Source organism: Lepisosteus platostomus, chromosome 8, assembly GCF_059453375.1.
Source record: "Lepisosteus platostomus isolate fLepPlt1 chromosome 8, fLepPlt1.hap1, whole genome shotgun sequence".
NCBI classification, from domain to species: domain Eukaryota; kingdom Metazoa; phylum Chordata; class Actinopteri; order Semionotiformes; family Lepisosteidae; genus Lepisosteus; species Lepisosteus platostomus.
In genome coordinates, this window is record NC_142618.1 from 13,421,267 (window position 1) to 13,441,398 (window position 20,132).

Here is a 20,132-nt window from a genome sequence, read left to right on the forward strand (position 1 = left end):
AATCATAAATATAATTATTTTATTGATTTATTTTGTATATTTATTGCTGTATTCATAATTGTGTTTGTCCCCATAAGGCAGTGGCTATAAGGTATGCCCTGAGTTCACTTTCCCAGTTCCTAATTATTTCAGTAAATTGAAACCATCATAACACTACAGACTGAACTGGAAAATGTTTTTTTAAACAGTGGGATTTAGTTTTATGGCTTGAAATCTCAAAATCCAGAAAAAGAAAATGGCTGCAAAGAGCCAGCTTTGTTTACACAGCTATCCATTATCACTTACAGTGTTCCAATTAGTGAGAGTTACGACTATAAAGTTTGCAGTTCAGTGCTCAGACAGCATTTTAGCAGAAGCTGCTTGTGTGAAGAGCTGCTTTTCTCAAAACATTATAGCTCATTATAGATAAAACTTACCATAACAATTTTTCTAAAGCATTTTTTCCCCCAAAGATGTTGATGAAGTCTGCTAAATGTCATTGTAACTACAGAAATTCAATGTTGTTTTGAGCTTTGAATGTGCAGGTCTGGTTTCCATCTTGGTTGACACTGAATTTGTTGTCACTAAGATAATGGCTTGTATTTGTCTTAGTGAGCTCAAAGTTTCAGTATGGAGTTTCCAGGTTGTCTAGTCTTTAAAAACTGGAAGCCTAAAAATATTCACAATAACTTCCCATAACTTGGAAGCCTAATTATCTGTTGCTGGGTCTCAGCACATTTGCAACTTAAAAGGAAGGAAGGAAAAAACTTTATATTCACCATAGACTTCTCAGACTCAGACTCACTGTAACAATACAAATCCTTACATCCATGATAAGTTTAGGAAACACTGATTCTGCTGCTGTGACAACCAATGACAGTTGGTTTTATTTGTAAAAGAACATCGCTGAATAAATTGCTTTTGATAAGAATCTGTAACAATTATAGTAAATATTGATCCACAATACCATTTATCTGCCCAGAATGTTTTACACACAGTGTGTAAATGTTTTTTAATCGTTTGCTGAGCTGTCAGCTGTTATCCACCAATTCGTGGTGAAGAGGCGGGCCATCAGACAGAAAATGTCGGTTTTTGGACGACAAAATAGACAAGGGGCCTGAGGCACCGCGGAGTCAGTCATGATAGACAGCTAAGCTCCGTCTCCCGGCGATGTCTCCATGAAGTGACCCGGTGCCGACGTGTTGGTGCCATCACGCATGACGCGACCACAGAAGACGCGGTCGCACAGCTGCCGCACAGGAGTGACAGCAGCATAAAAAACCCCAAATCCAGCTGGGGTGAGCAAGCCAGGGTTTTTTTCCACCTGGTTTCTCCTCAGGAAGTGACGCAGCCGATGCCTTAAGTTGATAGCTGCTGTGAGGTTGCAGGCAGCTGCGGTCCTGATAGTTTCAACTGTGGTGACGCTTCGCCAGGGTCGGAGAACCCTGCTGGAAACTGGCGAGCTGCAAAGCGCAGGGATCATGTTTGACTACCATTATGTGTCGCCGCAGCAACTGGCCGGGTTCGACAAATATAAGGTAAAAGCATAACAAATCGGGGTACAATCTTGTTTGATTCAGAAACAGCGATCAGTTTTCATGCTGTGATGGTGTTTCCTAAAGACAAGATACAGAAATCGTGAAAAATCGTAGGAGCCAAGCTAACGCGCAAGTAAACTGGATTGCGATATTGGAAATATATATATATATTATTTCTATTTTATAAGGTAAGGGCTGATTAAAAAATAAAAGCAAATCGGAGATAAAGAATGAATTGAACAGCTTAGACTGTAAGAATGGGCAATCTGAAAACATTGTGAGCGACGACTCAGAATATCCCTCTTTTATAATTAGCCGCCTCCGGTCTTTGGAAATGCTTTTGTGATCGTCCCGGGACATCTGTATTTCGGGATATAATAATTGTGGGTGTGGTAACTCCGGCGCTGGATTGTCACACGTTTAAAATAAGACGTTGAGGGTCTACGTAAATAGTAATAGTAATTTTAATCATCTTTGGAAAGAACGTCATCGTACATTCCCTGAATTTTCACCCCACTTGACTTCCCCGGGCGACTGTCGGGCCATTGTGTCACCAATAACAGACATGTAAGCTTTTTTTTTCTAGTTATATGGAAATGCCTTCGCTTTTTAGTGCTTGTTGTTTTCTAGTCAAGTAAAGTGATAATACTGTGTAATCTGGGTGAAAGAGTAAGCATTTCACCACTGGATTGCACACAACACAACTACGGCAGGTAAAGACCACACTACCATGAGTTCTGTCAGCTCTCGCATTCCCTAGAAATAAGTCTCAGGATGTCGGGTCAGTACTTAGTGCAGTGTTTTCATGTATTGACTTTTCAACCGGTAGTGCAAAATAATGTAGGACACGTTCGGTACAATTGGTGGATCATTTTTTTTTTCATTGTGTTGGTAGTATTGGAGGGGAAAAAAAGAAGAAGAAAAAAGAGAGCCTGCATTTATCTTCCGCAGGGCACACAGACTCAGACACAGACACGCTGCCTCACCTGGGGTCGCTGTCTGTGTGGCGTTCCTGTGTTTTGCTCGTGTTTGTGTGGGTTTCCTCCCACAGCTAAAGACATACCGGTAGGTCAGTTGGCTCCTGGGAAGACTGGCCCGAGTATGACCGTGTGCGAGTCTGAGGTGTTGGTGCTTGTGTGTGCTGTGCGATGCACCGACGTCCCGTCCAGTCACACCCCGCCTTGCTGGGATAGGCTGTGGCTGCCTCGCCAGCCTGAACTGGATGAAGCGGTAAGAACACGCGCGGATGGATGTTGTGGTACCACCGACATCGCATCTTGACAATAGACGCACCCCCTTGTGGCCGCCGTGCGCTGTTTTTTTTTCTCTCTCTAGTCTGCTACAGATTTTTCCGTCGCGCCCGAATATTCTCGGTTGTTGGAGGCCGATGGGAGAAAACATAAAATTAAGAAAAGGCCAGGAAGCATATTTGGAGACAGCCCTGCTCTTAATGCGCGTCAGCTTTATTTTACAGGGCTATCAGAGCAAATTCTAGTGACCCTTCAGGACATTGTGTTTCTTATTTTATTTTTATTATTTTTTCCATCTGGTCACTTTGGCTGGAAATTGCTGGAGGGGATTAGGGTTTGATGCTTGCTGCGTGTTGCAGCTGCTCCCCAGAGTCCCAACTCAGTTCACTGGAGCTCAGTACTGAATGTTGGCGACAAGTGCGAAGATTTGTGGATTGGCAATGGAGATGCCAAAGCACAGGCCTCCGATGAACGGTGTCGTTTCAAATGCATTTGCTTCGTCATCAGTGCTAAAATATATCACGAGAAACTTCACTTCCATCCTACCGTTTTCTGAGCACTTCATCCAGCTCAGGTCTACAGGGGGGAGCCTGAGTCTATCCCAGCAAGCAAGAGTTGTAAGGCAGGGTACACCCTCCAGGACACGCACCCACAACAGGGCCAGTGTTCCCACAAGCCACTACACCAGCCACTCTGTCTTTGGACTGTTGGGGGGCACAGGAGCTCCCCAGAGGAAACCTGTGGAGAACATGCAAGCTCCACACAGACAGCACCCCAGGTCCGGAATTGAACCCAGGGCCCCAGCGCTGCGAGGCGGCAGTGCCAACTTCACTTCCGCATTTTAAAAGGCTTCTCAGCTTTCTTCTAGAAAGGTTGGATAGCGGTAACTAACGCCTGCCTTGCCTTGCCTTGCTCTGAGAGGTGAGAGGACACAGAATGCAGAGCATTCCCCAGAGCTCTGGTATGTCGTGGCTTCAGACCAGTGGTGCCTGTTCTCTGTCTTACAGTACAGCGCTGTGGATACCAATCCTCTCTCAGTGTATGTCATGCAGCTCCTGTGGAACCGGATGGTTAAGGTAAGTCAGCTTTGCCCAACTTCAGCCTGAAATACAGTCGCATTTTAGTACAAGTTTCTGCTACCAATAGAGGACAGGGGTTCCTGCTGACCCATTTTGGTAATGGTGGTGAATTCATATGTGTTCAAGTCATCTGAATTGGTATTTTTGTGCCATCATCAAGAGGGCATTATTGGAGCACACAAAGTTTGTTAAATAATGAATACAGAAAAAAAAAGAAAGTCAGTCTCCTAGGTGGTTCTCAAGATTGAAAAGGTGTCGGTTACAAACAAAAGTCATAAAATGGATAACAGGTTCAAGTGGAAAATGTAGGGGGGTGATTTTTAATGACTGCTGAATTATCATTTCTCTACAAAAAATACAATATTTTCTAAATAAGATATTATTATATTTCCAGAGAACACAATAGTGCAGAAATTATGATGATTATTATTATTGTTGTTAAACCTGCTATAATTATTGTAAGTTAAACAATTTCTCTAATCAGGCTAGGGTCAGACAGTTTTTTACTCTATGTTTATTTTAATTGGCCAGAGACTCAGAAAGAAAGCATCCCCTTTCAATCCCTGTACATGCCAGTATCCACTTGGGTGGCCTGTGGAACACAGGTTCTATTATTGGAATACGAGTCACCTTCCATCTCAGTCCAAGGGCGACGAGTCGGGTGTCCAGTACACTGGTCAGGCAGATGAGGGATTTCTGTGGTTTTTAGTCTGGTTTCTTATGGTATGTGGGGCTGGAATAGCTACAGGACCACAGATTCCTTCTGTGGAAGAGTGGCTTGTTCCTGTTTGGCACAGTTACTGAGAATCACTGCTATTACAATCTGATTAGATGAGCTCTTATGTACAATATTTGTATAAAGTATGTTTTTTCTTTTTCCTTAGAATTCTGAGGATCAGAGACACCTTGATACCACTGAAATGAGTGCTGATTTGTACTAGATTCTCAATACAAATGCAATGAGTATTGCCAAAAAGCTTAGGATTTAAAATATCTGCATCTTCGTAATAATCACATCCCAACAAGAGTGTAAAACCTAGAGGATAAGATATTTGAATCCAGAGAGAAGACCAAAGGTTTCTTAATTAATTTGATTTGATAGCCCTGAAAACAGTTGATTACAGATACAGTATTTCCTGAAGGATGCTACCTTTATGAATGTAATTCTGCATTCATAATCATCCCACACATTTAAATGAGCAGGGATATCGAGTTTTATTGTCAATGTAAACCAAGCTCTTGGATCCACCAACAACTTTAAATTACAATTTTAGAAATGGGAAAAAAAAGGTTTGTTTTTCCAAAGAAGAATTTCCGATGTTGTCCAGTGTCTTAGAATGGGAGAGGAGAGGAAGGGACAGAGCTGAGCTTTGGTTCCAGTATTATTTCCGGTCTGTTTGAAGAGTATTGTAGGAGGTGTGATGTGTCCACCGTCCGTAGCTCCTGTTACAAGGCAATGAGGACATCCACACATGGCTGCTGTGTCTTTGCATTTCAGGTTTCTAAGTCATCGCCTACAAGAGCAAACGTCTGTAAGCTACAGTTAACAACAGTGCTCATTGTCAATACCGTGATTAAATAGGTGTAACATTGTGTTATACAAGTTTTAAAAAAACACATTTGTGAATAAGCATTCTGTATAGATGTAGAGTCTGGGGTTTAATTGGTGAATTCAGGCTCTTCTTCCAGTTATATAACCTTCCATTGTTATTGTGAATGTCATGAAATTCTTCAGTGGGGATGGATGCTGTATTTTCCATCATGGTGTTGAAATGTAGGATGCAAGTCATGTGGTCTAATAACTGTTTCCATTTATTGCAGGCTGTACCTTTGTGGATTGCGCCTAATTTATTAACTTTCAGTGGATTTTTGCTGATTCTAATAAATTACTTCCTGTTGTGTTGTTATGACTGGGATTACAAAGCATCAGGTAAAGCAGCTCAGCCATTAATGTGTTATTTCTGCTGCTTAAAGGATTTTGTGTCGCAGTGTCTCATTTCATCAGCTGTGAACTATAATAGAGTCCAGAAATAATGTGACCGTGTGTACTAGGTGTTTAAGCTCTTAGGTCACCAACAGGTCAGTTTAATATTATTTCCTAAAGTATGTAGGTCATCAACCAATAACTATTTCTGTTACATGTTTCTGCTGATTTTCAGCACAATTTCCCTCTCACAGTTATGTTTCACAGGCTCTTGCACTTCACATATTATAATAGTCAACTTTCTAAATCAAACAACAAGACGTTTTGTTTTCAGTCTGTGAACAACATGCCTGTGCAGTTTTCGTGCTGCTGGCAGTGTTAAAAGCATGAGATCTGGCTCTTTCAGATCGTTTGAATACAGTGAGCCACTGTCAAAAGCTAGGAATGAGACAGATTTTGAAAGCCTTTTATGGTCTGGGGGGACAGAACTGAATAACTGCAAAATCTCAACTGAACAATTTCTATGCTACGTGTCTTGTTTCTTACCATCATATCTGACAAGTAATTCCTTACACTTGTATAGTGCTTTTCTGGACACTCCACTTAAAGCGCTTCACAGGTAATGGGGACTCCCCTCCACCACCACCAGTGTGTAGCCCCACCTGGATGATGCGACAGCAGCCATTGTGCACCAGTACATTCACCACACACCAGCTATCAGTGGGGAGAAGGACAGTGATTAAGCCAGTTCACAGATGGGGATTATTGGGAGGCCACGATTGGTAAAGGCCAGGAGGGAAATTTGACCAGATAACCGGGGTAACTGTAGGTAAATCCCTACTCTTTTCGAGAATGACCACAGAGAGCCAGGACCTCTGTTTTACATCTCATCTGAAGGACGGTGTCTTTTTACAGTATAGTGTCCCCCTCACTTTACAGGGGCATTAGGACCCACACAGACCGTGGGGTGAGAGTTTTTCATTCTCAGGATCTCACAAAGTGGTAATGGAAAGCTATCTACAATATAAACTTTAATCTTATAGCACATTTTATGCTGAGAAAGTCGCAAAAATAAAGAATGATTAAAAAAATGGCAAAGACAGAAAAGATACGCTACAAAATGTTTTAAACTGATTAAAACACTAGATACCACAGTAAAATAAAATATACAATTTTTACAATACAATGATAAATTATTTCCATAAACTTTGAAACCTACATTATAACAGTCACTGTGGATGAACTTTTGGGATCTGGCAGATAAATCTAGAAACTTGTACACAGTACACAAAAATCTGTTGCATTTGAAGTCTGTACAAACTGTTAATGTTAAAGTCTTCACTTGTAAGCCCAGCACAAAATATGTCAGAGTGACATAAATCCATAAACTGTTTTCTCACCATCTGATTAAGGGCTAGTTTTGGCAATATCACATCAAATATAGTACTAATATCAAGAGTTGGAAGATAATGGAGAAAGAATTAATGAGACTCGTTACATTTGTGATGGTTCACTCCAGCACATGGGATTTTAATGTGATTAAGTTCTCTGTGTTTAAAATGTTCTTCACCTATTGACTGGCTTTTAATCCTTTATTTTATCTGAAGCCGTGTTGGGAGCCCTCTATCAAGGCATCTGTTTCCTTTCTGAATTGCAGTAGGGATAGGTACTTGATTGCAGCATTCTTCAGTGATTTTTGCTGGCTTGCAGTTAGTATTTATTAGCGCATTCCTTCATGCTCTAGTGTAACAAATGTTTGACTGAACAAGTAACTGTAAAAAAGGACCATGCTAAAAGTATGTTATTTTCAGATGTCGGTTCACAACATATCCCAGGCTGGGTGTGGGGAGTGTCGGGCCTTACTACATTCTCTGCTTATGCTTTAGGTAAGGCGAATGAGTACATGTGGAAATGTGGGCAAAACGAAAAGACAAAATGTGTGATTAATCAATGCCACTATTTTCCGTATAAATGTTTAGCTTTAAAAATACCCTAAAGGTTTTAAATGGATTGTCTGTCTCAAAGCTACCTGTACCAAGATGCTTTAAAATGTAAAATAAGCTGGTAATTAACATGACATGGGAGGTTCAACAGATATAACAGAACCAGACACACAGATGGAGCAGTGGTCATTCTAAAAACTAATTTTAAAGCAGTTCTTCCACAGTCACTCGAAGTGCATAATTACAGGGCAGTTACTGGCATGAATCCCTTTTCCTGTTTCCTGTGGTGGGGCAAAAGATGCTCAGGAAAAATAAATAGTCTGGACCGGACTTCTTCCCTGATTACCTTTGAATGATTTATCCTTTTGTGCTGCGTCAAGATTATTGTTTTCAGACATCGCAACTTAATCAAATAAAACTTAATCCAATACAAAACAAATTGAATTGCAAGAGTCCAGATCTCCACGTTGTGTCTCTGTAGGCCTGCTGACATGTTCCGAGCACCAAAGAGCTTTCGGAGTGCAGCCGACAGGGTTGGTTGGGAATGTACTGTAATTGCTGGAATGGCCTTGGCTTAGAGCTTGTGTTCCCGCTTGTGAGCAAGCTGTGTGCCTCCTCTTCAGATTCCATAGACGGGAAGCATGCCCGGAGAACCCAGTCCAGCAGCCCTCTGGGAGAGCTGTTTGACCACGGGCTGGACAGCTGGGCCACCTCCATCTTCACCCTGTCCCTGTTCTCCGTGTTCGGGATCAGTCCGGGAAGATCTGTGTCCGCCTACACCTTTTACTACGTGCTGTGGATCATCCTCTTCACCTTCTTGCTTTCTCACTGGGAGAAATACAACACTGGCGTGCTCTTCCTCCCCTGGGGATACGACATCAGTCAAGTGGTAAGCACCCAGGACCGCTTCTTGTGGGGCTTCGGTTTTTGACATTGGTAAATGTCCTCTTTAGCGGCACCCATTTTGTCTTGTGTTTATAACGTGGTTTACATGCTTACCAACAGGTGTTAGCCTGTGTTTGCACGTGCCAAGGAAGCTGCAACACAGTCCATTATAGAACGTCTTTAAGTCCGTGAGGGTAATTGTATTGATAGACCATTGGTCATTCACTCTGTAACGCATTAACCCCTCTTATGTGGTTAACAGTCTATGTGACCTTTTGATGGAGAGCTGGGACTGAATGGGACTGTGCTTGGACTTAGCTGTGGCCTGCTCTGACAAGCACTCTACCATTAAAAACTCTTCATTTCTGATGCCTACCCACTTCGAGCTAAAGCAGCTCAAACTCTAGCGGAGAATACTTAAAAAATGAATTGACTTATCTTAGGATTACAGTTAAAAGTAAATGTTCAATTTTAATACTTATTTAATTAACATTTCCTAGCACATAAATCATTCACACCATAAAGTCCCCGGGTGGTGGGTGATTAGAATTACTGGCTCACAGTGCCGGGGCCCTGGGTTCGAGTCCTTGGGCACTATCTGTGATCTCTCTCTGTTCACGTGGGTTTCCTCCCACAATCCAAAGACATACCTGCAGGTGAACTGGCTTCTGGGAAAACTGGTCCCGGTGTGAGTGTGTGCGAGTCGGTGTCTGTGTGTCTACCCTGTGATGGACAGGCATACCGTCCAGGGTGTATCCTTGCCCTCCTGTGACCTCGTGCTGGGTAAAGTGGTTGGAAAGTGCATGGATGGATAAATAATGTCCCCTGTCCTTAAAGATACAACTGGTACATTAGCAGAGAAAATGATTGCTAGAGTTCAATTTTGGGTATCAGTTATTTTGTATTCTGTCTCTTTCACGGGAACTCTATACATATTCAAATAGCATTTGACAGAGTTATGAAAACCAGACAGCCACTCATTTCTTAAGTTGCCTTAAATGAATGGAACAGCGCCTCCACATATATCCTAACAGGAGGGCGTGTGGCTGATGGAAGCAAAAAGCTCCGTAATAAACAGACTGTTAGGGAATGAGAAGCAGTGGCTGGAACAGCTTGTTTTCATGGGTTATGGTATTCCATGCCATGTTTCTTTTCAATTATTCACTTTTCTGTACACAGTAGCATGATCTCTTTTACAAAGGATATTTATATTTATTCATTTTTGAGTGAATATTTGAATATTTTTAATCAAAACGTGAATGCTCAAACTGAATACATTTACTGATGAAAGAAGTTAAATGAAGTATTCACTCCTTTTGCTATTACAAGCCTAAATTAATTTAAGTGCACAAAATTACTTTGTCAAGCCACAGCATTCGCGGAATGGCTTTGGGCTGTGTACAGCAGTAGTGTTTCACATCATTTCAAATAAATATACGGAACCTGTCTCTGAAAGGTCTTTCAGTCAGGTATAGAATTTCGAACAAAGATTCGACATGAAGACCATGGCCCAGATCAAGAAAAGGGAATAAATACATTTCAAGGACCTTGAATATGCCTTTGGGAGTGAAGAAAGTTCATTAAAAGAAGTATTAAACCACCCAGATACAGCCTGAATCAGGCTGTCCCCTTCACACTGAGCAGCCAGGAAAGCAGGAAACTGGTCAGGGAGTTCAGTGGCCGAGATGGGGAAAAAATGTTTGAGTTGGTAATGTCTTGGTCATAAAACTGTCCTGTGTGGCAGATTGGAAAGGGAGGCAAAAAAAATAGCCTTCCTTTAGCGTCCTAAAATAGCCAACAAAGCTATTTTATTAGATTGGAAAGCTGGTTGGGACTGAAGGGAAAATGGATGGAGGAAAGTACCGAGAAATCTTAGAGGAAAACCTACTACTGTCCAGTTACTCTTGTCTTTAGAAACAGTCTATGTGACCAGTAGGACACTAGACATAGATCTGCAATTAAAACTACAAAGAATAAACCCAGTCCGGTAACCTGGAGCAGTACGGGAAGTTCTGGAAAACCAAGTATCGTCCTTTATAGTAGAGAGATCTGCCTACTGCTACATGCGCTCGATAGATGTTTGATTTAATAGAATGGGCTGATGGGAGAGGCTCTAACAGAGCCGCATTTAAAATTCACCTGGTTTGCAGAGCGGATTGAGCTTTTCAAGAACTGCGATGTCCGTTCTGGGAAAAAGAAGCTCGTGCAATGTTTGGGTTCCAGAAAGATTGTGCACGAATGACGTGTCTGAGAATACAACCCTCTTGAAATTGTTTTTCTTCCCTCTGCAGACATTAACAGGGGTGTATCTGCTGACGGCTGTAGTCGGAGTAGAAGCGTGGTACAGGCCATTACACTTTGGGTATTTCTTTGCGGATATCCTAATCGCCATGGTCATAGGTAAGTCTCACTCTTCTGTCACTACGTCCTTCTCTCTCTCTCTACTATTTTGGATCTCATTTTATGTTCTGTTCTCTCTCTCTCTGCTGTATTCCTTGTTACTTTTTGTCAGCTAATGTTCAGGATATTATTCAATATTTCTTGAATATTTGGTCCTGGAGTGAATTTAAAAACAGTGAAAAGAAAAGGCTTTATCCATAAAATTCAGGTATTTTAAAATGAATTTAAAAGGAACTGGATAGCACAGAAGTGCAGTGGTTAGCATTGCTGCCTCACAGCACGGGGGCGCTGTTTAATTCCTGGAATGCTGTCTGCGTGGAGTTTGTATGTTCTCCCTGTGTTTGTGTGGGTTTCCTCCGGCTCCTCCAGTTTCCTCCCACAGTCCAAAAACACCCCGGCAGGCTGTGAGAAAACTGGCCCTGGTGTGAGTGTCTGTGTTTGTGTGTGTTTGGGTCTGTGCCTTGCAATGGACAGGCACCCCCATCCAGGGTGTAGGCACTGGCTCCCCCACAATCCTGCTCGATGAGGAGGCTAGAAAACGGGAGGATGAAAAGGAACTGGCCTGCATTGAGGAGATGGCAGTTCAGTTACAGCACTGAACACCAGGTGGCATCATCAACTTCAAATCTGGTCTGAGGCACGAACAGACAACATCTGTTGAGGAAATTCCTTTTACTTTCACGCATGTTTTCTTGAACAAGCAATGACAAAATGATATTCTTTTTGATTTATGTCACAGGATAAGAACCAGAAGGTTTTTGTGCCTTGACATAAATCAAGATTGCATGCAGTTTAAGCTTCAGTTTAAGTGTACTCCAAGATCATCAGTCCCCCAGCATGTTTAGACGCACTTGGAACCGTTCCGGCTGTTGTTGTGAGATCCTGCAAATTCTTTAATTTTACTCCAGGACAATCCTGACTTTTTTTTTGCTGATCACCTTCTTGGTGTGTCATGATGGAGTCATTATTAGCCCCCATTTAAATTCCTGTCAAATTGTTCTGCGCCCGAAGCAAACTGTTTCTTTCAACAGGAAACTGAAGTCGAGCTCGTAGAAACACTGTTTTCTCTGACGTCTGCTGAAATGAGAAGCAGCTGGCTTGGCTGTAGGAGCCACAGCTCTGAGCTCATCTGACTCGTATTAGCAGTTCCTCAGAGCTGGGTTATGTAACTCAGCAGCACATCAGCACGGCCCTTATTTTACAGAGCTGCTGCCTGATGTCAGTGTAGCCTGTGGCTGCGGGGAGAGAGGAGTAAAAGCTTTTAATATTTCAGCGCACTGTTGCCATTTCGGAATTAATTTTGTCTTTTTTCCCCAAGAGCAGGATTCCAAACTCGTTAGGAATACACTGATATGATGGCGTATTATCATATCCATCCACCCATTTTCTAAGCGCTTTATCTAGTATAGGTACAGGGTCACAGACCATTTAGAGCCTGTCCCAGCAAGCAATGGGGGCAAGACAGGATACACCCTGATGGGACACCAGTCCATCGCAGGGCACACGCAGACACGGACAAAAACACAGACACACCAGTGCCAATTTTCCCAGAAGCCAATTAACCTACCAGCATGTCTTTGGACTGTGGGAGGAAAGTATCCAGAGGACACGAACACCACATAGATAGCTCCTCAGGAGCTGAACCCAGGGCTGTGAGCAGCAATGCTAACCACTGCGCTACTGTGCTGCCTATATTATATTTTATAATATAATATAACATATTATATACATATTATATGTTCTAATATAACAATATATGTTGCTGTGGCTGTCATTTTGTGATGTTAAGACAAAAAATATTTTTTTCAATTATGGAATCAAATTAATCTGAACCACGTAAAACGACATTCCTCCTAAGAATTCACGTTAACCATTTGGTTGCAGTTGTGGAATATTCTCCGCTCACACCATCCTTGCACTTTAAAAGGAAGTTATTTTGAGTTCAGATTAAGTTATGCTCTCTGGAGCGTATCATTTTGTCCTATGTACCCTTAATTCCATGATACTTTTTTAAAGACTGTTCCTTAACGTAATCTTTTCTGCAAAATCCTTAGTGTTTTCTAGAGTTCAGGAGTCAACTTCATTCTACTAGTACAGAAGAAATCCCTTAAATACACAGACCAGATGTGTTTTCTTTTTAACTGTAGGTGTTATGAGCTTTACCTTTAAATGAAAGCTAAATGAAGATCTGTGTACTCAGTTACCAGCCTCTTCTCTGATTTCTGGCAAGAGTTTTTGCAAGCCTGTAGCCGTCTTTAAGGTCATTTGTCCGTGTCTAAGGAGCACCTCTGTGGCCAGCAAGAATCTCAGTGCCATTAACTGTGAAGGTGTCCACTGATGGTTAGGGGCTTTGTCTCTTTTCCAGGCTGCAGTGCATTTCTCTCCATGCCACAGACTCTTTACAATATTTACCAGTGAGTATGATTTAAACAATTCACTTTCCCCCCCAAAAAAGGTTTTCTGGAGTGGGTTCTACATTTCTGAACATGTTACTGCAGCTGCTGTGGTAAATCTGTTATTCTGCAGGTCTCTGTAGAGAGCTTTCTTTTGTTCATTTGACAGCAGCTACTATTTTCCCTCACTTCTGTAAAGTACTTCATTAATCTATATTTCAGGCAGTTATACGGTGTAGCCGTGCAGATATCCTGTGTTCACACTATGGGGCTGTAGAGTATAAAGTGACTTACCGTGAAGAAGCCTGTTGATCTGTCAGTGGTTAAGCAGTCAATCCATAAAATAATCACCATTCAAAGTCTATCACACAGTCCCACTCCGGAACAGGGCTGGCATTGTGGTGGAGTGTTTATGATCCTTGCAGGGATGGCTCTGACTTTGTAAGGCACTTCATTTCATCAAATAAGCCCAACAGGACAACATCCACGAAATCGGCCAGTTCCGGCATCCTTGAAAAAACCACAATTCACTGACCGAACGAACGTGGCCTCAAACACACCTTTCAAGCGAAGTCCGGAGCCAGGTTTCATGCAGAGTGCCGTGTATCTCCAGGGCATGCAAGAACGGGACGATTAAAAGGAGCTCCATCTACGAAGGCCTCCTCCCCCTGCTCTCCCCCTGCCTGCTCTTCGCTTTGCTCACCGCCTGGGCGATGGCTTCACCTGGCGATGTCCTGGCTCAGCACCCCAGGCTGTTCCTGTGGATGACAGGAGTCGCCTTCTCCAACGTTACAGTAAGACGCGTCTCTTCCCCTTTGGGAAAACTGCGGACTTAGCCACCAACATACAGCAGCTCCAAAAAACAAAAAAACAAAGCAAGCTTTGGTGGATTTTTTCCCCCCTACTTTCCTCAGGCTTTATACGAACTTCTTGAGGATAGTTGAAAAAAACTTTCCAGCAGAAGATGCTCCAGACACCAGGATTCCACAGAATGATCACCAAATCTATGAGATTTAGCTTGCCATTTTTGGTTTACTTTGATACTGTTTTCTCACTGTCTTCTCTTTCCTTCACAGTGCAGACTTATTATCTGCCAGATGACAAGTACAAGATCAGAGGCCTTTCACTGGCTCTTGCTTCCCTTATCCGTGATCACCATTGGCGTGTCAACAGGACTTGTGGTGAAGAGCGAGATTCTTGTGCTTGTGGGCTACACTGTGCTGGTGACAGCCGCCCATGTCCACTACGGAGTGTGTGTGGTAAGTACGTGGATTATCCTAGACAAGTACGGCTCGTATGCCTTCAGTGTCACTGTATTTGACATTTTACTATAAAGTGCCCCTTTTCAAAAACCCTTTGACAGATCACATATAGCCATGACATAATTTCACTATAAAACCATGAACATATTAGATGGTTCTAAACTACGATTATGTAGAGCATGAAGGATTTCTTACCCTAATTACAACATTGCATAGCCTGCTCTATTTTTACTTGCCAGTTCCCCCCCCAGAAAAACCAGATTTCAAAAGAAGTTTTCTAGTTTTTCTTATCTTTTCAGATTTCAGCTTGAAAGGCACGACTTGCATTGTTTTTGTATGTCTGATTAAAAGCACGGGGAAATTCGACACGCGCGTTGGCTTACACTATGACAGTGCAGCACTGAGCCCCCGAGAGTTTGCACTAGGGAACAAAAAAAATGAGTTTTTGTTCACAGCGCTTCTCTCTTCCACCACAGGGAAAGTGCTTCCATATGTGCAAAGTGGAGGGTTATCGTAGAAATGTCCTCCCAGCAAGTCATCTTTCCCCCAGAATGTTTAATTAGTACAGTCTCTGGTCTTGTGAGGCAATGGCATCAATTATGTGGCAAAATGATCCACACATTGTACATGACAGCACTAAATTACACACAACGCAAGCCCCGAGTTCTTCTGCTCGACCAAGAGAAAGTCCTGCCCTTGAATCAGAGGGTCTTGTAGAGCCGGACCCTGTTCCGATTCCGTGTCTTCGAAGGAGGTATCAAGCCACAGGCCTCCGAAATCGGCGCTTGACCTGCCATCGAGCACACTGGTGACCCCCCTGCTGGCTTATTTGTATTTTGAAACTGTAGAGGAACTGAGAATCAAAAGGCCAGTCCACGAAGTGGTAGAGAGAAGGAGCATCCCAGAATTACCGTCACTCAGTCACCGTGAAGGAACGTCGTGTCAGGAGATCAGAGAGGTGACATGGGCCGCTGTCGTGGAGGACTGGATAGGCTGGGCTCAGTCTGGTTTTCAGCAGCCACTGCAGATTAACTAGGCGTGGACAGTTGTAAGGCATTTCTGCCTCGTGATTGGCACCACATACTGTAGTCTTGCAGCGGCCGGCGTGCACGGTCAGGAGCCTGTCGATTGTGTAGTAGGAGCCCAAAGTGCAGAACGCAGTACAGCACGGGGGGGGAGTTCGCCTGTCCAGGTGTACAGACAGGCAGCAGCTGTTTCCCCATGAACAGGGAGGGCATGTTTGTGCGATTGTGACCAATCGCAGAGCTTAGACCAAGCAGTTTTTTAATCTTAAAATAACAATAGGTTGCAGCCAAAACAAAGATCAAGTAGAATGTTTTGAAAGAAAAAGCCAATGTATACAAAACCATTGTTGCTTGAAGTAATTCATCCTTCTGACGTTTTTTTACTAACCTGCTAATAGAAGCAGAGATGCATGGTCCATCAATGCCAGCAGCCATATCTCCCTGCAACTCACAGCTGGCAGCCCACTGAAGCTCAGCAGGTGTGAGCCTGGTCAGTACCTGGATGGGAGACCTCCTGGGTCTAAGGTTGCTGCTGGAAGAGGTGTTAGTGGGGCCAGCAGGGGGCGCTCACCCTGCGGTCCTAGTGGGTCCTAATGCCCCAGTATAGAGGCGGGGACACTATACTGTAAAGAAAGGCTCTGTCCTTCGGAGGAAATGTAAAACCGAGGTTCTGACTTTCTGTGGTTATGAAAAATCCCAGGGTGTTTCTGGAAAAGAGTAGGGGTATTACCTCAGCATCCTGGACAAATTTCCCATTGGCCTTTACCAATCATGGCCTCCTAATAATCCCCCTCTCTGAATTGGCTTCATTACTCTACTCTCCTCCCCCCTGACAGCTGGTGTGTGGTGAGCGTACTGGTGCACTCTGGCTGCTGTCGCAACATCCAGGTGGGGCTGCACATGGGTGGTGGTGGAGGGGATCCCCATTACCTGTAAATTGCATTAACTGGAGTGACCAGAAACACACGCTGCATAAATATAAGGAATTATTATCATCTTACTCATCTACAATGTCCCTCTTCCCAATTGCAACGCAATTGTCCAGCAGGAAATCTGACTGTAGCCATTGATGTTCTTTGGGGGAGGGGAGTGGCTACAGTGATGCTTCATCCTCAACGTCAGAAGGTCCTCAGACAGGGGGGAAGACACTGAGCTTCAGTCAATTACCTGAATGTGTTTTTTTAGGGAGGTGGGAAATAAGCCCAGTAGCAAAATGTAGGGAGGGGTGTACTGGCCTTTTCCGTTGTGACTGAGCTGAGATTGAACACTGCTGAATGCTCAGATGAACAGGGGGGCAGGGAAGGGGCTGCACTGGTGTTTAAAGAAAGGAGACAAGCTCTTGAGCTGGAAGAGCGGAGCGGCAGACACCACTGCTGTGACAGCACCCAGCTGCAGGACCCACGTGCTGGCAGGCACCTCGAGGTCTCAGCCCCGAGGGAAAACGGACTTTGCGCCGGCGAGACCCCGCTGGCCCGGTGCATCCGTCAGGCCTTTTTAAAGTCCCAGCACCAGGAGAGCCGGAAAAAGGTGAACTGGAAGCAGTTAAGGGCACAGGGAGCCGATTTCAGTGAATACAAGCAGAGCCGGAATGACAACCTGCAGGAACACGGGCCCTCCGAGCCGCGGGCGAGAGAACCATGTTTTAGGCAGCGGTGTCAAACTTGCCGTTTTAAGGGACGGTGGTCCAGCTCCCCTCCCGGAGAGCCCGTGGTTGTCTCGTCTCTCTCAAGCACCTGAGGAGTCTGGAGCAGGTGGCAAACCGCTCCACTGAAGGCAGAAATGAGCTGGGCTGGACCGAAATACCCGCTGACACAGCAGCCATCCCGTTGGAGGAGGGGAGCTCTGGCCCAAGCTGACCTACAGCACTGCAGCCTCTCCTGGGTTTGCTCCAGCTGAGTGCGCCGTTACTTTGGCAGCCTCATGCTGGATTCAGCCGGAGACAGAATTTAATCCCCCGCCCATGGGTTTCAAAATGCTAAAAATGCAGTATCGCCTGAATCACATACATGCCTTTTTCAAGCCTTCATGAGAAAAATCTGACTGCCTTTCCAGTTGATCAATTATGCCAATTTAGTAATTGAGACCTTCTGGTCCAATGAAAACAAGACCCTGTGACCCCTGAGGAGTGGAACCGGCTCTTGTCAGACCAAGCATCTCATGGAAACTTGGGGGGGGGGGGGGAAGTACTTTGTAGAATGGAGTAAAGTATGTGTGCACAATCAGTGTCATTACAATCATTTAGGCACAAACAATGTTACTAAATGAAGTGTAATTTTTTTAATAAGAGTATTAAGTGTTATTTTTCTTTGCAGGGCAAACAGTTGGGCGAACACTTGAACATCTGTGTCTTCTCTCTGGAGAAACGTTATCAGAAGTCAGCACATTAATGGACTAATACAGGCACTGAAGATTCTTCCTTGCACTGATGCTACAGAGCTATAAACTGGAACACTTACTGACGCTGTTACGACCAAAGGGTTTACGAAAGAAAACGCAGATCTAGAATCCTTGTTTTTGTGGAGGAGGTATCCATGACAGCTGTTACTAGTTGTCTTGTGTGGAAAAGCATGGTTACTTCTCAGGTAAGCGAAATACAGATTCTAAAGTGAAAGTTTGTGAAGAGCATATGCGCTCTAACAGCCAGGAAAGAGTGTGCTCTCTGGGAAACATCTGTATTCCGTTAATAGTTTTAGAAATATTTACATAATGCTGCAAATAGATAATTTACGAATGAGTGCAAGTCAAGATCATGGCTTTTGGCAAGAATCGTTTTTCTCATTCCTAATAAGCAGCTACATTGTTGGCTGTGAACAGCATTCTACTGCCAACATCTGAGAAACACATAGCACAGACGAGCTGAAACAACCCACACGAACTCCAGCTTCATGGGAACTTAAAAAAATGAGCTGAAGTGTATTTTTAGAGCAGAGACCTAGTTCTCATGAATTTCGTTTTAGCCATTTCATTTTGACTTATCGGCTACTTCCAGAACCCATTAGCATTCCCTGGAGACGATATTCCTTACTCCTGGTGAATAAGGCATGGCGATTCTTTTTAAAAAGGCACATTTAGGAATCATACTAGGCATTAGGTATGGGATTGTTTGACTTTGGGAATCTCTCTGCTTCATCCCATATTACTTTTAATTTGAAAAGATCAAGGCTATCAGAACCGGCACCAAACCTTCTGTTAGGTGCGGTTCCCTCCAGATGTTTCCTAAATAAGCCGCTTGAAATTAAATCAGTCCTACATCTCAAGATATTCACACCATCCGAAAAGAAAAGTAGGAAGCAACATTTTGTCTCTTTAGGGATGTTTTTTTGCCAAAACCTATTAACATCCAAAATTCGAGAAGGATTTCCCCCCATCAGTCAGATGAAGGAATTGTTGCTCTTGTTTAATTTTAAGTGTTATTTTTTTAGATAGCACAAAAAAAACAGTAGATGAATAGTGTAGATTTTCTTATAATCTGGGGTGTCTGTGTGGATGTCCTTTGTCTTCTTACTCTCCGAGTACATTTTCACCCCATGGTCCAAACCTCAGACCCAGAGAACAGTACTTCTGCTCAAAAGAGTCTGGCTCCAGGGTGGACTAACTAAAGATCTTTGCTTGGTTGGGAACAATCCATCCAAGCAAGAACAGGCCCAAGTGCGTAGACAGGGGGATAAAAAAAAACAAGACAGCTCATCAGTACCTCCGTCTTCTTCAGCATAAGTACACATACTGTACAAATTGATTATTAAATCATTTCAAGCCTCTCTCAGTACTGTGGTCATGATCTTTAGGGAATGCAAATAAATCTGCACTTTCACAAAATACTACTTCCAAAACAGGAGGTGACAAAAGGGATACCACTCTTATCTTGCATGGATTGGGACATTTTCTGAATGTAATGAAGTTTAAAGCATTGAGACAATATTACATGGCCAGTGGTTCTCTGCTACGGCACAAGGGCATATGCACACTACATTTAATTTATTCTGGTAACAGGAACAGTAGTCTGGTTTTAGAACTGTAATAAAAAGGCATCTGTAGAAGTATTTATATTCCTCTGTCAATATAAAGTTAAGGCTTCCAGTCATTTTTGAGACGTGCAGTTTTCTTGCACTGATGTATAGAATACCTACACAATACAACTTTATTCTACCTTAAAAAAAAAACGTTTTACCCTCTAATAACATATATTCATAATTTTGGTAGTGGTGACAAGCTGTTTTACCCTATTTTTCCTTAAAAAAAACAGTTTATTAGTTTCATGTTTTATGTAACTTAAAAGATGAAAGAAATGAAATATTTAATAAAATGGTAAAAAATTGTCTTTGACTAAGTTTGGATTATTCTGTTTAATAAATTGGTAAGATCAGAGGCACTATCCTGTGTTTGGCTTTAGTTACTGCACTAGAACTAAAAAGAGAAATAGTCCAGAGAAAAGAAACTAGAATGATACTAGGATG

General features: G+C 43.0%; 1 protein-coding gene across 3 annotated transcripts; it reads left to right on the forward strand.

Annotated features, from left to right (window-relative positions):
- Positions 1 to 1,110: 1,110 nt before the first annotated feature.
- LOC148655697 (ethanolaminephosphotransferase 1-like) lies at positions 1,111 to 19,994 on the forward strand. 3 transcript variants are annotated; one of them, XR_015940784.1, is made up of 12 exons: positions 1,111 to 1,517; positions 2,413 to 2,747; positions 3,775 to 3,843; positions 5,668 to 5,776; positions 7,582 to 7,656; positions 8,337 to 8,602; positions 10,890 to 10,998; positions 13,364 to 13,412; positions 14,005 to 14,185; positions 14,468 to 14,650; positions 15,502 to 15,611; positions 17,991 to 18,078. XR_015940784.1 is itself a non-coding variant. In XM_088642482.1 (11 exons), the coding sequence occupies exons 2-11, from the start codon at positions 2,619 to 2,621 to the stop codon at positions 18,063 to 18,065; spliced, it is 1,245 nt and encodes a 414-aa protein (XP_088498608.1). In that variant the 5' UTR covers positions 1,122 to 1,517; positions 2,413 to 2,618; the 3' UTR covers positions 18,066 to 19,994. The 3 variants fall into 3 exon arrangements, 2 of the variants coding, with proteins under 2 accessions (XP_088498608.1, XP_088498609.1); XM_088642482.1 differs by lacking the exon at positions 15,502 to 15,611 and having other exon boundaries at positions 1,122 to 1,517; positions 17,991 to 19,994; XM_088642483.1 differs by lacking the exons at positions 2,413 to 2,747; positions 15,502 to 15,611 and having other exon boundaries at positions 1,135 to 1,517; positions 17,991 to 19,994.
- The last annotated feature ends 138 nt before the right edge of the window (positions 19,995 to 20,132 follow it).